This window comes from Felis catus, chromosome D3 (genome assembly GCF_018350175.1).
Source record: "Felis catus isolate Fca126 chromosome D3, F.catus_Fca126_mat1.0, whole genome shotgun sequence".
Taxonomy (NCBI): Eukaryota; Metazoa; Chordata; class Mammalia; order Carnivora; family Felidae; genus Felis; species Felis catus.
Window position 1 is genome coordinate 30,378,543 of NC_058379.1, and position 14,626 is coordinate 30,393,168.

The following is a 14,626-nucleotide window of genomic DNA, read 5'->3' on the forward strand; positions in this document are numbered from 1 at the left end:
TGATGCATGCTGTCAGTTCTTAAGATAGGATTTAGTCCTAACCACGGGAATACTTTCTCCATGTCTCTTCCCTTTCTTTACTCTTTGAGTTCTTGGTTCCTTCCTTTTCATAAGGAATGACCTGTATTTGCAGCTGTTTTTTCATCCTGCTTCCTCCCTGTGGGACTTCTAAGACCCAAAGGCCTCTTTTCCTTTTGCAAGATTTGGTCTCTTGTAGTCCAAGCTAGCAAATAGTATGTTTGCTACTATAAATCTCTTACCTTTTTTAGTTTTCTATAAATAGTACTGGATTTCATGCCGTGTTGTAGCAAAGCGACCCTCCCAAGTCCTTTTGAGATCAGCTTTTCGCTTCAGGTTTCCTGTGAAGCTCTTATATGACAATGCCTTTAAAATTCGTCTACTCTTGGGGCTCCTGGCTGGCTCAGTTGGTAGAGCATGTGACACTTGATCTCTGGGTGCTGAGTTTAAGCCCCATGTCGGGTGTGGAACCTACTTTAAAAAAAAATCTTATAGTCTTAAGATCCCTAAAGAAATTGGAGGCATACCTTAAATCTTTCTGTTTTCCTGGTAGCACCCTGGATTTTCTCGTAACCCAAAAGCCATTTCTTCATGTTGGCATTATTTGCCAGTTCCACATGTAGAGAGGCTGTAAATGAGAAACAGATACTTGAACCCAGTAAGTCCTGGTTCCTTTCAGTTGCATAGTCTTTCTTTAGTTTCTCTTTCCTATCCGTTTTACTTTCAGGTATTTTGTAGCATGACTTCCCTTTCCTCCAGTGTCATTTTCTTCACTTGCTTAGAAACCCTTGCTGTCAGCCTCTTCACAGGCCATCAGGCTTCCACTAAGAGTCTTGTGGAGGCCCTGTTTGGGTCTCATTCTTATGCTTTTCTACATCTTTCCAGGTTCCACCTACCTCCCGGTTCAAAGGAAGCTTAGTTTTAGGTTTTTTTCAATAGCAGCACACCGGTTTTAGTATCACTATCTGTGGTAGTAATTTACTGCTGCATAAGAAGCCACCTCAAAACCTAGTAGTTCAAAACAGCATTTATCTTGTTCACCAATCTTTTAGTTTAGGCAAAGCAGCATAGGGCAACTCATTTCTTCTTCATTTGGCATCAGCTGGCATAACTGGAAGCTGGAGACTAGAATCATCTAAAGGCTTGTTCACGCACGTGTTTGGCTGTTGAGGCTGGCCTTTGGCTAGGACGTTGGCTAGTCTCAGCTGGAGTATCTACATGAAGACTCACTAGGTAGCCTGGGATTCCTCACAACGTGGTGGCTGGGTTCTAAGGGTGAGCTTCCCTAGACAAAGAAAGTCAGATGGAAGCTGTATCACATTTTCCAAGCTGGCCTTAAAAATCACAGCAGTTCTGCATATTCTGTTCACTAGAAACCAGTTACTGAAGCTAGCATATATTTAAGGGGAGGGATTTTCACAGAAGTATCAACAAATTTATAAAACGACCACATCCACTCACCTTGTCTTACCAGTCATATGTAATGGATGGAAGACCTTTCCAACTCAGCATCACTGAAACTCCAGCCAGTTTTGTTGTTGTTGTTGTTGTTGTTGTTGTTGTGTAGCATGATCTCTTATTTTCTAGAGTGTAACAAAGGATTACAAGATAACAGTATTGAAATAAGTTTTTATTTTGCCTCAAAAAAAATATGTGGATTATCCAATTAAAGTTTTACACTGGGAGATGTGATTTCTTAACCTGGAGAATCATTTCTCCTGGGAATGCAGTTCAAATTAGCATTAAAACATTTGCAGCTCAGAAAAAGGCCGTGGCATTAGAATCATTACCTATAGATTCACGAATTAGAGTCTTATTTTCAGAGTCTTATCTTGGGACGTATTTTTGGACGCGCGCAAACATAAGTCAATATGATACTGCTAAAACTTCTTTAAAAATGATGGAGTGTGAAGATGGGGGAAGGGCTAAGAGACTTTCTCCTAAGAGGGGACTTATTTTATGAAAGAAAGATATGAAAGAATGATAGAAAAATAAAAGTATAGAATCAAGTGCAAATGTTGTGTAGTAAAGACAATGATAGCAAAGATCTATTTCAGTAACACCTGATGGCTTTAAGTTTGCTCTTGATTTTCTGAGTTGTTTAAGGTTCCACATTCTAAGACAGGTAACATTTTATTGCAAATGAGTTTATTTAAAATTTTGAGTGCCTGGCTGGCTCAGTTACTCTTGATCTTGAGATTGTGAGTTCAAGCCTCACGCTGGGCTTAGAGATTACTTAAAATCTGAAAAAAAATTTTTGATCGTAGTTTTGAGTTAGACTCTTTTCACTCCACTTCCAAACTATAGTGTTTTATTCATGCAGGCTGATGTCCTTACAACAGAACTGGAAACTACATCTTCAAAATGTCTACACCTGGATGCAAAAAATCAAATTCTTCAACAAGAGTTATTATCAATGAAAGCTTTCGAAGAAGAACGTGAAAAACTAGAGAGCAATAACAAGAAGTTACAACGAGAAGTAGTAAACTTGAAACAATTTATGGAAATGAATATGGTAGAACGCAGTCAAGTGGAACAGTATAAACGGGAGATTGAAGAAAGAGCACGACTGGACACAGTACAAAAATTACACGAAGTCAACCTGTTTTTACAGGTTAATTGATTGATCTGTAATGTGCTTTCGTTCATTTCAATGCAAATTACATTTTGGATAGATGTATTGTATGGGTTTCCTCTACTTGCTTTATGGAAATCTGTAGATTTCTGGAGGCATTTGTTCCTCCCTTTAAAGATTTCAGTTTTCATCATTGTTCTTACTAAATCGAGAGGATAAGAAAAAATGATGATTTAAACAACTAGTCTCACTATGAAGAGGAAAAGAAAAATTATGATTTAAAAATTGCACTCTACTTGGATTATTCTTAAGTTTATTGTTGACTTTTAAAATTTTGTCATTGATTCTATTATTTGAATTATCAGATTGTGTGAATACTAATACAGGAATGATTGAACTTTAATTTTATAAATCATATTTAATTCAGTTGACATTGATGATAAATATTTTAACTCAGGCTTTTTTTTTTTCCTTTAAAATTGCTCTCTGAATCATTGACTCAGAACTAAAGGAAGCAGGTATAATTAATTATTCAGATTATAGCTATTTAAAAACTATCCTGTTAATTTGCTTTAGGCACAAGCAGCAGCTCAAGAAAACTTGGACCAGTTAAGAGAAAATGCTCATGCTTCAACGAGAAGTCAAATGGAACTTAGAATTAAAGATCTGGAATCTCAGGTCTCTACAGTGAAGACGTCTCAAGATTCTACTAAAACAGAGTTGGAAACCTACAGGCAACTCTACCTAGAAGAATTAAAAGTTAGAAAGTCCTTGAGAAGTGAACTGAACAGGTAAGCCAAAACAGAATCATAGACAAGAAATTTAGCTTATTCATTTGCCTCTAAAGCATAATTTCTGTGGAGCCAAGATCATGAGATGAGTAGGAAGTGAAAGCCAACTAGATCGTGTAATTTTGGAAAATGATGTTTCTAAGTGAACTTACCTTTGAAATGTTAGTCCAGGACAGTTTGCATCCCTCCTCTTCTTTTTGGTTTTACAGGACCTCTTCTCCCACCCCACCGCCCCCGCCCTGTATATTTTCCATTGATCGGATCTGCTAGTCTTTAAGTGCATTGTTTGAAGCTTTCTCATTTAGAAGCATATTATTATAAAATTGCTTGTCAGAAGTACCCTAAATAGAAATGTCGATGAGTTCATTTTTGGAAGATGACATCTTTAACCTAAAAGGTCAAGTACTATTACTACTCATCCTGGCAGCTTGGTACATTTATTCTCTTGATTGTGAACTTTGGTATTATTACTAGAGTGGGCCTTGAGACAAACTGTCCTTTATGGTTTTTCTACTTTACATAATGGCATACATGTGAAATACAGAAAGACTCACACAGGGCTGAAGGGGAGTAGAGTTCCCAAAGTGGCTAAAAAGAGCACCGTGGTGGGAGGGAGGTATGTGGAAGACTGAAGACAGAAAGGGCAGATTCTGCCTCCAGTGCCTTGGTAACTGTTATAAGCTAATTGCCTCTGTAGCTGTTTGAATTCTTTCTGATCACACGTCTGCCATCTACTATCTCCCCTAGAGATTGTTGGTCTCAGTGATTCCTCGGTGTCAAATGCTCAGTTTCTTTGAGATACTAAGTGAAATGTACAAGAGTGGTGAAAGCAAACGCTTGAAAATGTCTTTGAGGGATGGTTTATTTTTATATCTGTAAACAGGTTTACTACATATAAGTGTGTATATATACTGGCATCCTGAAGGATGTTGTCAGTACAGCCATTCCGGAAGACAGCAAGTATTATTCGTTAAGCCATGTACATCACTGACAGCCACTTCTCTCCCTTCCCTAACTTGAATTGTTAGTTAGGGATCCCCCTGGAAACATAAGTATTTCTTTAGAACAATTTTAAAAGTATAATTTTAGATAGTAGGTGTGCTCTGTCACATGTTCAGTGTTAAAACACTGTTCAATGGCAAATGCTATTGACTATTATGGAAACTTAAAAAGATGTAAGTCATTTAGGAATGATTTAGGGAAAAAGAAAATGTATTTGTGTTTTTTAATCTTCACAGGACTAATGAGAGACTGTCAGAGAGTAATACAAAACTTCTTGCGGAGAGACAGCAGCATCAAACTTCACTCAGGACTCTTACTATGAGCCTAGGCCTGGAAACACCTTATTGTGGACATTTTGGAAATAATTCAGTGCTCAATGGAAACCTTACTCCAAGAAGAAACTTAGTGATTCCTACCTTAAACCCACGGCCGTCATATGCCTACTGGGAGACTTCCTTGTGGAAGGTTAGTTATATTATCTGTTTTACTTTGGGTTTCAGATATCTGATATAATTGTTGCTTTTAATTTGGTGAAATTCTGAGTTGTTTAAGTATCTAATACATACGAAGTAAAAGTCATAATTATATATGCTAAGAAAGAACTGAGGTAAATTTTATATATATATAAATTTTACATATGTGTGTATATATATATATATATATATATATATATATTAGTCCCTTGATCTCTCATTTCCAAGAGATACTAATTTTTATTTTATTTAGCGAGAGAATGAGTGAGTGCATGCAGGGGAGGGGCAAAAGGAGAGGGAGAAAGAGAATCCCAAGCAGGTTTCATGCTCAGCACTGAGCCGAATGTGGGGCTCAGTCTCAAAACCATGAGATCATGACCTGAATCAAAATCAAGATTTGGACACTGAAAACAACTGAGCCACCCAGGTGCGCCACAAGAGACACCTAGTATTAACTGTATTCAATAAATATAACTAAACTGACCCATGTTAAATTTCTTGAAAAGCTTTCATTTAAATTTGATTTTAGAAAGTAAATGTTATTGCCTGTTGACCACAGGTACACTTAGATGCTTGGACTTATTTTCGGTTGGCAGTGGTTCATAAACATTTGAAGGTTTTGCTATCATCCAGTTTTTGCACCACTGTATGTCAGTGAATGATCGTCCTCCAAACACTTAACGACATATGAATGTTTACTATTTAAAAGAATCCAAGGGGGTGCCTGGGTGGCTCAGTCATTTCAGCGTCTAACTCTTGATCTCAGCTCAGGTTTTGATCTCAGGGTCATGAGTTCAAGTCCTGCATTGGGCTCTACGCTAAGCATGGAGGCTACTTTAAACAAAAAAAAAAGAACCCATGGTAAGTCCTTTTTCATGAATTAAATCAACTTGTAACACTAAAAAGGTTAATTTCTCTTTTAAGTTACATTTTTGCTATTTTCTTACATGAGAATACATCTTTAATTGCTCTCTTACTTATGGCACTCTTTTTTTTTCTTTTTTTTTTTTTTTTTTTTGACTAATAGCACCTCTGTTTCAATTTTTATAAAATATCTTGCTGAGGGATTGTAGAGCATTTTATAAATAGCTAAATCAAGCAAATATTTGAATTTTTAAAATGAAGCTTTTATTTCTTCAAATGAGTTCTTTGCCCATTTCTCTTTTTCTTTTTCTGGAACCCCTTGAATGCAAGTATTATTACACTGGATGTTGTCCCACAGGTCCCTTAACCTAGTCTCATTTTTAAAGTTCTTTTTTCTTTTTGTTTTTCAGCTTGGATGATTTCTACTACCCTGTCTTGCAAATTGTTGATCTGTTCTTCTGCATCTTCTTATCTGCTGTTGATTCCCCCTAGTGTATTTGTCATTTCTGTTATTGTATCCTTCAGCTCTGATTGGTTCTTTTTTATATTTTCTATCTCTTTGTAGATGTTATCACTGGATCCATTCATTCTCCTCCCAAGTTCACTGAGCATCTTTATGACCTTTACCTTGAACTCATCACTTCTCTCTGTTTTTTTTTTCTTAGTTTTTTTTCTTAGTTTTGTTAGTTTTTTTTTTCTTATTTTGTCATGTTCTTTCATTTGGAAGGTATTCCTCTGTGTCCTCAGTTTGTCTGACTTTCTATGTTTGTTTCTAAAATGGTTTCTTTCAACTTTTTCTCTCTTTTGAGTGGGCGTTGCTTTTGAACAATGTACATTAGTTATGAAGTCAAGGAAGAAGAGAATGTTTCTGTAAGTGTTGTCTAGTCATTTTTCTTGGTGGAGCTGTGACAGGTGACACTGGGTAGGCGACAACACTGCTCTTCTCTTTCTAAATTCAGAACACAGGAGACAGGGAGATGGAGAGAAACGTAGTAGCTTTATTACTAATACACCCTAACGAATTGGAGGATATGATTTAGGTTATGTTAGCCACACTGGGCTTCCTCCCAAATTGGGCACTTCCCCACACAGTTGTCAATTGAGGAAACAAATGCTTGACACCCACCCTGGGGGCAGGGTGCTTACCACAGAGCTGAGAGCAGACCCAAATTCATGTTACTGTGGGCAGGCACATCTTTTCAAAGAGGAGACTCAGAAACACATAAGCACTGCTTAGCTCCTTCTCCCAAGTTCACCCATTAGGTAAGTCTCCCTTCCTGTCGGGAGGGAGAGAGAGAGAAGTCCAAATGTGAGAAGTGAAGGTTCACCTATGATTTCTGACTGGATTTCAATTATAAATAAAGTGAATTGTGTCTTTTGTACATACCAACTAATGATGAGAGGTTAGACAGAAGCATGCTAGATGGGAAAGAGAAATCTGTTGGGTTTTAAATTTTGCTGTAAATAACCACACCATGGGTTCACTCATTTGTTGATTGATTTTGATAAACCAAATTTCTTTGGAAGAAATAAATCATTCTTTCAGGAAGAATTTCCTCAGTTTCAGCTTGCTTGCTTCACCTGAAGATTTTCTCTCTCAAGTTCTCTGTCCTGTGGTTTAAAACAGTTGTGCTTACAAATTGACTGCTACTAAAAGGAGTTAACATAATTTCTGTTCCTCTATTTTTATTCACGACTTTAAAATTTGTAATTTAGTTAGAGAGCAACTATCGTGTGCCTCATACCTAAACATTATTGAGCCACATGACAAAGTTTTATGTATTCATTTTCTCTGAGCTATACTTAAAATATACATATTTTTCCTGACTATGAGGAAGTAACTGGCATAGAACTCTAGCCTTGGTAAGACCAGAAGTGGATTCCTGGTCTGCATCTACTTGGTTTCATGACCTCAGGCAAAGAACACTCTCTCTGAGCCCTTTTTGTCTATTACGCAAAATTCGGGATTTTGACTAAATTAGTGACTTTTATACCTTCAACATAATTTTTTTTTCAAAGAATAGAACGTAATTTTTTTTTGCATTAAACTATTGTGCAAAACAGAGAGAAGTAGAGCTGTCTAACTAAAGGAGAGATGGAGACTATGGCTGTGACTTCCTTGTCCCTCAATCCTGCGGTGGGTGTCCCCAACCGAACCTTAGATTTCTAGGGGCCATATTTGAATGCTGACAGTAATGAGAAAATCCTTCTAATTAAAAATTCTTTAAAAGTGTTCTTTGAATTAAAATTTGCTGATATATAGTTTTTTCTGTGTATAATTTTCTCACCCTCTTATATTTCTGATAAATGGAAAGGTATACATAAAAGTACACATGTGTCCTCATTCATGGACTTGAAAGCTATTTTCACCATCGAAACACAGTTTTTACCTAGAAATAAACATACAGGTCACAGAGGTAAATATTTAGGAAAAGAGCTTTTGGGGAAAAGATGCAACATTACCTTGGTAGTTCCTTAAGTCATGTCATGTAAAAAACGTGGTTTATATTTTATATCGATATTATTAATAGTAATATAAAATTGTTTGAATAAAGCCTTCCCCCATCATCTGGTATTGAGTTATTAATTTTATAAGTCTGGTATAGTAATGTTGTCCCATTCATTTTATAAGGCCTGAATATAATGCTATTGTCAAAAAAGTGTTATGGTTCCTCAAAAACTTAAAAATAGATATTCATTAATTCCACTACTGCGTATTTACCCAAAGAAAATGAAAACACTAATTTGAAAAGTTGTGTGCATCCCTATGTTTATTGAAACATTGTTTGCAATAACCAAAATATGGAAGCAACCTAAGTGTCCATCGATAGATGAATGGATAAAGAAGATGTGTAATATGTATACAATGAAATATACCTCAGCTAACCAAAAAGAATGAGATCTTGCCATTTGTGACAACATTGATAGACCTAGAGGGTATTATGCGAGGTGAAATAAATCGGAGAAAGACAAATAAATACCATCTGATTTCACTTACATGTGGAATATAAAAAAACCAAACAAGTCAACAAACAGAATCCTAAGTACAGAGGACACATTGGTGGTTGGTAGAGGGGAGGTGGGTAGAGAGTAAGGACAGAATAGGTGAAGAGGAGGAAGAGGTACAAATTCCAGTTATAAAATAGGTAAGTCACAGGAATGAAGAATACAGCATATGAAGTATCGTCAATAATATTGTATTAATGTTGTATGGTGACAGAGGGTAACTACACGTACGGTAGTGAGCATAGCATAGTGTCTACAATTGTCCAATCTGAATTTGTATACTGAAATGAGTGTAACATTGTCTGTCAACTATACTTCAATTAAAAAAAGGTATTAGAGAAAACAGTCTCTGAAAATATTGGGAAACATGTCAGCCAAAACATTTGTCCTCACACCTACATTTGTAAAGACATTGGAATCCTTATCACCAGTGTTGATTATGTTCAGTACGCTCTTTTGGAGCCCGTTTGGGGCATTCAGGGAGAGGCTACCTTGTATAAGAAAGATCTAAATAAGAACATTCTAGATAGGAACAGTTGTAATATACAGTTGACCCTTGACCAACATGGTTTCGAACTGTGCGGGTCTACTTTACTTACACATGGATTATTTTTGGATACTGTATAGTACTGTAAGTGTATTTCCTCTTCCTTCTGTTTTTCTCAATGTCATTTTTTTTTGCCCTGGCTTATTCTACTGTACAAAACATGTACGAATCGACTGTTTATGTTACCGGTAAGGCTTCCGGTCAACAGTAGGCGATTAGTAATTAAGTTTTGGGGGGATGAAAAAATTATATGCAGGTTTTTGACTGCACCGCAACCCCGGTGTTATTCAAGGGTCACCTGTAGTTGGAAATATTCGTACACATTTCATAAGTCAGTAGATAGCCATAACTTTAATAAGTCAAGTGTTTCCAAACTTGGTCCTAATTTGGACAAAGGAAACAAAGTTACAATTGAAAATTGTATATTGTTTTCCTTATCTCTAATTGAGAAAGTTATAAATCAGAAGCTAAATTTGAAAACTGTTGTAACCCTCTATTTTTCCTTTCTTCAAAGAGATTTTCTGAAATCTTTGTGTGCATATGAAAAGAAATAAGTGTTTTAGTCATAACACAGATAGCAAAATATTACCACTCAATTTTTTGCCAGTAGAATTTTCCACATGACAGCATGACAGTCCCACTTTCTTCATTTTATATGTATTTAAGAGTCAGTCCTGAAAAATTAACAGCAAAAGCATTCCTTCAAATTTTGTTTTTCTAAAAGTGAAAGAATGGAAAGCCCATTTTAAGGAACAATTCATTCAGGTAAAAAACTGATTAAACTTTCATAAAGGGCAGGTTTTCTAATCATTTCCAAGTAGTAATGCAGTATACAATATGATTCTTGTTTAAACTTTTTTGTACCAGTAAGATCAAACATCACCTTTCAGAGATTATACACATTCAATAGATCAATATTAATTGTGCTTTTTATCAGATTCACTTAAATAGCATTATACATATATATATACACATATATATATAATATACACATATATACGTATATACACACACACATATATACACACATATATACGTGTGTGTGTGTCTGTCTGTATGTATGTATCTGTTCTCCATTACCTAAAACTAACATAAAATAGGTAGGAATTTATTTTATTCATGTGATTGTCTTTCTATGGAAGTAATCCCTAGCTTTGGTTTAATCTCTACAAGTATTGTTTCAAGACCACATGTCGTAAGCTATATATAATTCCTACAATGCCTTTTGTTTACCTTACACATTCTAAATAATATTTGACTTATCTCAGATGCAGCGGGAGTTGGAGAAAGGAGTAACCAGAGCACTAGAAGAAGGTATGTTGCCAAAAATGTATGAAGTTAGATATCATTGATTTCTGAAATAAACTATAAATAGTAAATGGCATCCCTTTCCATTGTTTGGATAATGGATACTGCATTCACATTTTTTTTGTACATATCTAATAAAAAATGTAGAAGCATGAGCATAATGAAGAACACACTTCTTCCTCATTTAGTCCTCCTGTTCCATAGCTCTTTTAAAATCTCCCAAAAGTCTAGGGGCACCCAGGTGGCTCAGTCGGTTGGGCGACTGATTTCAGCTCAGGTGGGTGCAGACCCTACAGAGGGCTCTGTGCTGAAAACTCGGAGCCTGGAGCCTGCTTCAGATTCTGGGTCTCCCTCTCTCTGTGCCCCTGCCCGCTTGTGGTTTGTCTCTCTCTCAAAACTAAATAAACGTTAAAGAAGTTTTTTCAATCTCCCTAAGTCTATATATCTGTTATTATTTCTGGCGATAATCTTCCTTCACTGGTGCCATCCCTATGGAGCTGTCAACCTGCACAAGTCTCAGAAAAGGTGTGCTTTATCAAATTGTTGTTTCCGCTAGTGATAGAAGACCCAAAAAGCCAAAGTCATCTTAGTAATGCTTGGTTAAGTAAGTAGAGGTCATATAGCTGTCACTTGACAGGTAACGGGTTTCAATCTTCACTCATTGACTTTGTCGTTGCTTTTGCCCTTGGGTGAAACTTCAAATTCCTTAGCATGGAATGAAAACACCCAAATCAGTTTGCTTCTTGCCAGATTATTCAGCCTTGTCTCACTATTTGCCCTACTCTGCTGCTTTGCTCTAGCACCTTGTCAAACTAAACTACTCATAATTGCACAAGTGTTCTTCCTCACATCTAGCTCTTTCTATATGCTTCTTCCCTCTACCTAGCATACTATTTTCTTGTCCTTCAGGTGTCAGCTTACATATCACCTTCACCAAAAAGCAGACAATATTGATGCAAAACTGGGATGTCCCTTCTGTATGTTCCAGTAGTGCTGTGTTTTATACCTGTCACTTACATGTGTATATCAAGGAAGGTCCTGTTCAGAAATGTTTGGAAATGCCTGTTTGATTTTTCAGTTTATCGTTTATGATTGTTCAGGGTGGACTGTGTCCTCATCTTGTAATTTCACCTTGTAATGAAAAAACCAGAAACTCTGATATTTATCCACAATAGCAATTCATTCAGTGTGCAACCCTGAGCAAAATATATTTAATACTAATCTCGGGTTTCATAATGCAGTTGTACATAGTTACTTTTCAATTTTCTTGACACCTTTTCATAAAGGCCCCAACTTTCTTTTTTTTCTTTTTCTTTTCTTATCTTTTCTTTCTTTTTTTTTAAATTTTTTTTAACGTTTATTTATTTTTGAGACAGAGAGAGACAGAGCATGAACGGGGGAGGGTCAGAGAGAGGGAGACACAGAATCTGAAACAGGCTCCAGGTTCTGAGCTGTCAGCACAGAGCCTGACGCGGGGCTCGAACTCACGGACTGCGAGATCATGACCTGAGCCGAAGTCGGCCGCTTAACCGACTGAGCCACCCAGACGCCCCATCTTTCTTTTTTTTTTTTAAGGACTTGTAGTGAAAAGTATTTGAGACAGAAGATAATTCTTTCTTTTCCTTTTCAGTTGCTCCCGAATTTGAACGAGGATCCTGTAGAACTCCTTTAGTATCTACTGATGATTCAATTCTAAATCAAGATCCAGTATGGAAAGCGTCACGAGAATATGTACAAATTTTGAACAAAAAATATATGATTTGAAAAATAAATAGAAAAAATTTACTGGGTGCTTACAAAACATTTTCATTGTTTCCCCATTGAACACACTATATGGAAAAATCTTGATTAAAGGAAAATGTTTTTGTGTCATATGTGTGTAATGAAAATCTGTATAATATTTTAAACTATGTTTCTTGGCATCTCATTAACTTTTAAGCACATTTTGTACGTGGAAACCAGCACTAGAGGGTTTGACATACATCAGACTGTTCCATTCCCTGCTGTTTGAACAGCACCCAGACAACCAAGTTGTCATTAATACTTCAGTAGTGTCCATGGATGACTTTTTTGTATTTTCCAATTTTTACCACTATATGTGGGCCTAAAGATTTAGATGTTAGTTTGATGTATTCCTGCTATGGCTATTGCCAATGTTTGTACATATTAGACTTTTTTATACAGCCATAAAACCTATTTATAATTTTAATTGTAAACACTGATTCATAGCTCTTTCCACATGGAGAAATGAGATTTGCCTAAGGCTTTTCACCTTTTCTATTTATTTAGTTAGTTATTTTTGATTTGCTTTTTGGAAACAAAGTTAGAGAAAAGAAAAAATAGAGAAACAACAACAACAAAAAGAACCCCCCCCACCCCCGCTCCAGAGCCATTTGCAAGTAAATTACTAATGGGATGCCTGATTCCTATAGCATTTAAATCCTACAAGTCAGTACATTCCACGTAACTACCATACAACCTTCACAATCAGAACATTAACTCTAATACACTTGTCGCTTGAACAATGGGGTTAAGGGCTCCGAGCCCTGCCCCCCACAGTCAAAAAGCCATGAACTTTTGACCCCCAAAGACTTAACCACTGCTACTACCAATGATCTTTTGTATATATGTATCGTACTATATTCTTAAAATAAAGTAAGCTACAGAAAAAAATACCGTGAAGAAAATTATAAAAGAAAATACATTTCCAGTACTGAAAAAAAATCTGTGTGTAGTCAGTGCACCCATTAAAACTCTTTTGTTCAAGGTTCAGTATAATTCTATCATTTATTCCTCATAATTCTTTAAAGTTTGCTCACTTATCTGTAGTATACGTAATACCAAGGAAGGTCCTGTTCAGAGCCATGTATTGAATTCAGTTGTGTGTCTTAGTCTCTTTCACTCTAGAACAGTTCCTTTGTCTTTCCTTGACTTTCATGACTTTTAACCTTTTTGACGAGTAAATTCCAGTAATGTGGAATGTCTTTCAATGTGGATTTTTCTTAGGTTTCCTTACGGTAAAATTCAGATCATACATTTTTAGCAAGAGTATCACTACAACCTACTCTTTTCCTTGCATCCTATCATGAGACCTACAATTCTGATTTGTCCCAACACTGGGATATTAATGTTGGCCACCGGAGGTAGTATCTGCCAGGTTTCTCCCCTGGAATGTCAACTTTCCACTTTCCAATTATTTAGTATTTTGTGGGGAAGTACTTTGAGACACGTACATATCTCCTTTCTCAGACACCCTGTGGCAGGCCACCTCTTCTGCAGACGGTTTGCCCCCCTGCAGGTTCTGAAACCCCACGCTGGACTATTCTTCCCCTGTGCAGATGCCTCCCCACCCTGTCCAGTCTGTGATACTTCATTATTCTATATCATTCACTTTTCAGGGATGCTCTCACTTGAGCTCCAACACTGTGCAGGGTGACTGTCCCACAGGTAATGCCTTCCCCATTCTCTAAGCTCCAGCACCTCACTCTGGACCCCCACAACTCCATGCCTCTGTTTCTAGGACTGGGAACTAAACTGTTGGGGATGACAAAGAAAGGAAGGAAGGGCTCCACAGGTCTTCTTTAATCAACTTAGCAAGCTCTCCAAAGCCGTTTCTCATTGGAATTGCATTGAATCTGCCAATAGTTTGTCAGGAAAGACATTTCTTATACTGATTTTTCCCAAACAACTAGTCTTTTAATTGTCTAAGCTTATTCCCCACAATATATTGTTTCTCACTCGAGTGTCTTATCTGCAGATTGCTTTGGATTTGGGGCATGCAGCGACATATCATCTATAAATAGTGGCATTTTCGTTTCTTTCCAATTCCTAGAGCTTTCATTTTTTTTCTCTCCTACTACAAGAATGACGTGGAGTAAATGTGAGGATAGTGAGTGTTCATGTCTTCTTGAAATTGCAACATGTAAAACTAGTTTTCTAGAACTATGTAGATAGTGGGGGTTTTTAAAGTGTATATCTTTTATCAGTCTCTTAGTTTGCTCTTGCCGTTTACAACAGATCACCATCAACACAGTGTCTTACA

General features: G+C 36.6%; 2 protein-coding genes and 1 long non-coding RNA gene across 25 annotated transcripts in view; 1 reads left to right on the forward strand and 2 right to left on the reverse strand.

Moving 5' to 3' along the window:
• Window positions 1–12,456, forward strand: part of LOC111558517 (ankyrin repeat domain-containing protein 26-like) — a 52,020-nt gene extending 39,564 nt beyond the window's left edge. For all 3 annotated transcript variants that reach the window (XM_045041236.1, XM_045041237.1, XM_045041238.1), the window contains 5 exons: window positions 2,342–2,632; window positions 3,170–3,384; window positions 4,623–4,851; window positions 10,545–10,590; window positions 12,215–12,456. In XM_045041236.1, the coding sequence (XP_044897171.1) occupies window positions 2,342–2,632; window positions 3,170–3,384; window positions 4,623–4,851; window positions 10,545–10,590; window positions 12,215–12,348 (915 nt within the window). In that variant the 3' untranslated portion in view covers window positions 12,349–12,456. The remainder of the gene's footprint in view (window positions 1–2,341; window positions 2,633–3,169; window positions 3,385–4,622; window positions 4,852–10,544; window positions 10,591–12,214) is intronic.
• LOC123381124 (ankyrin repeat domain-containing protein 26-like) overlaps window positions 1–14,626 on the reverse strand; it is a 297,965-nt gene that overhangs the window by 66,326 nt on the left and 217,013 nt on the right. The window lies entirely within an intron of this gene.
• Window positions 5,965–14,626, reverse strand: part of LOC123381126 — a 29,260-nt gene continuing 20,598 nt past the window's right edge. For 12 of the 20 annotated variants that reach the window (XR_006587712.1, XR_006587727.1, XR_006587725.1 and 9 more), the window contains 6 exons: window positions 11,602–11,715; window positions 9,866–9,950; window positions 8,012–8,113; window positions 7,111–7,334; window positions 6,870–7,000; window positions 5,965–6,672 (listed from right to left, as the gene is read on the reverse strand). This is a non-coding gene — a long non-coding RNA (uncharacterized LOC123381126). Of the gene's footprint in view, window positions 6,673–6,869; window positions 7,001–7,110; window positions 7,335–8,011; window positions 8,114–9,865; window positions 11,716–14,626 lie in introns of all 20 variants that reach the window. The other 8 variants (XR_006587723.1, XR_006587718.1, XR_006587715.1 and 5 more) reach the window with 5 other exon arrangements.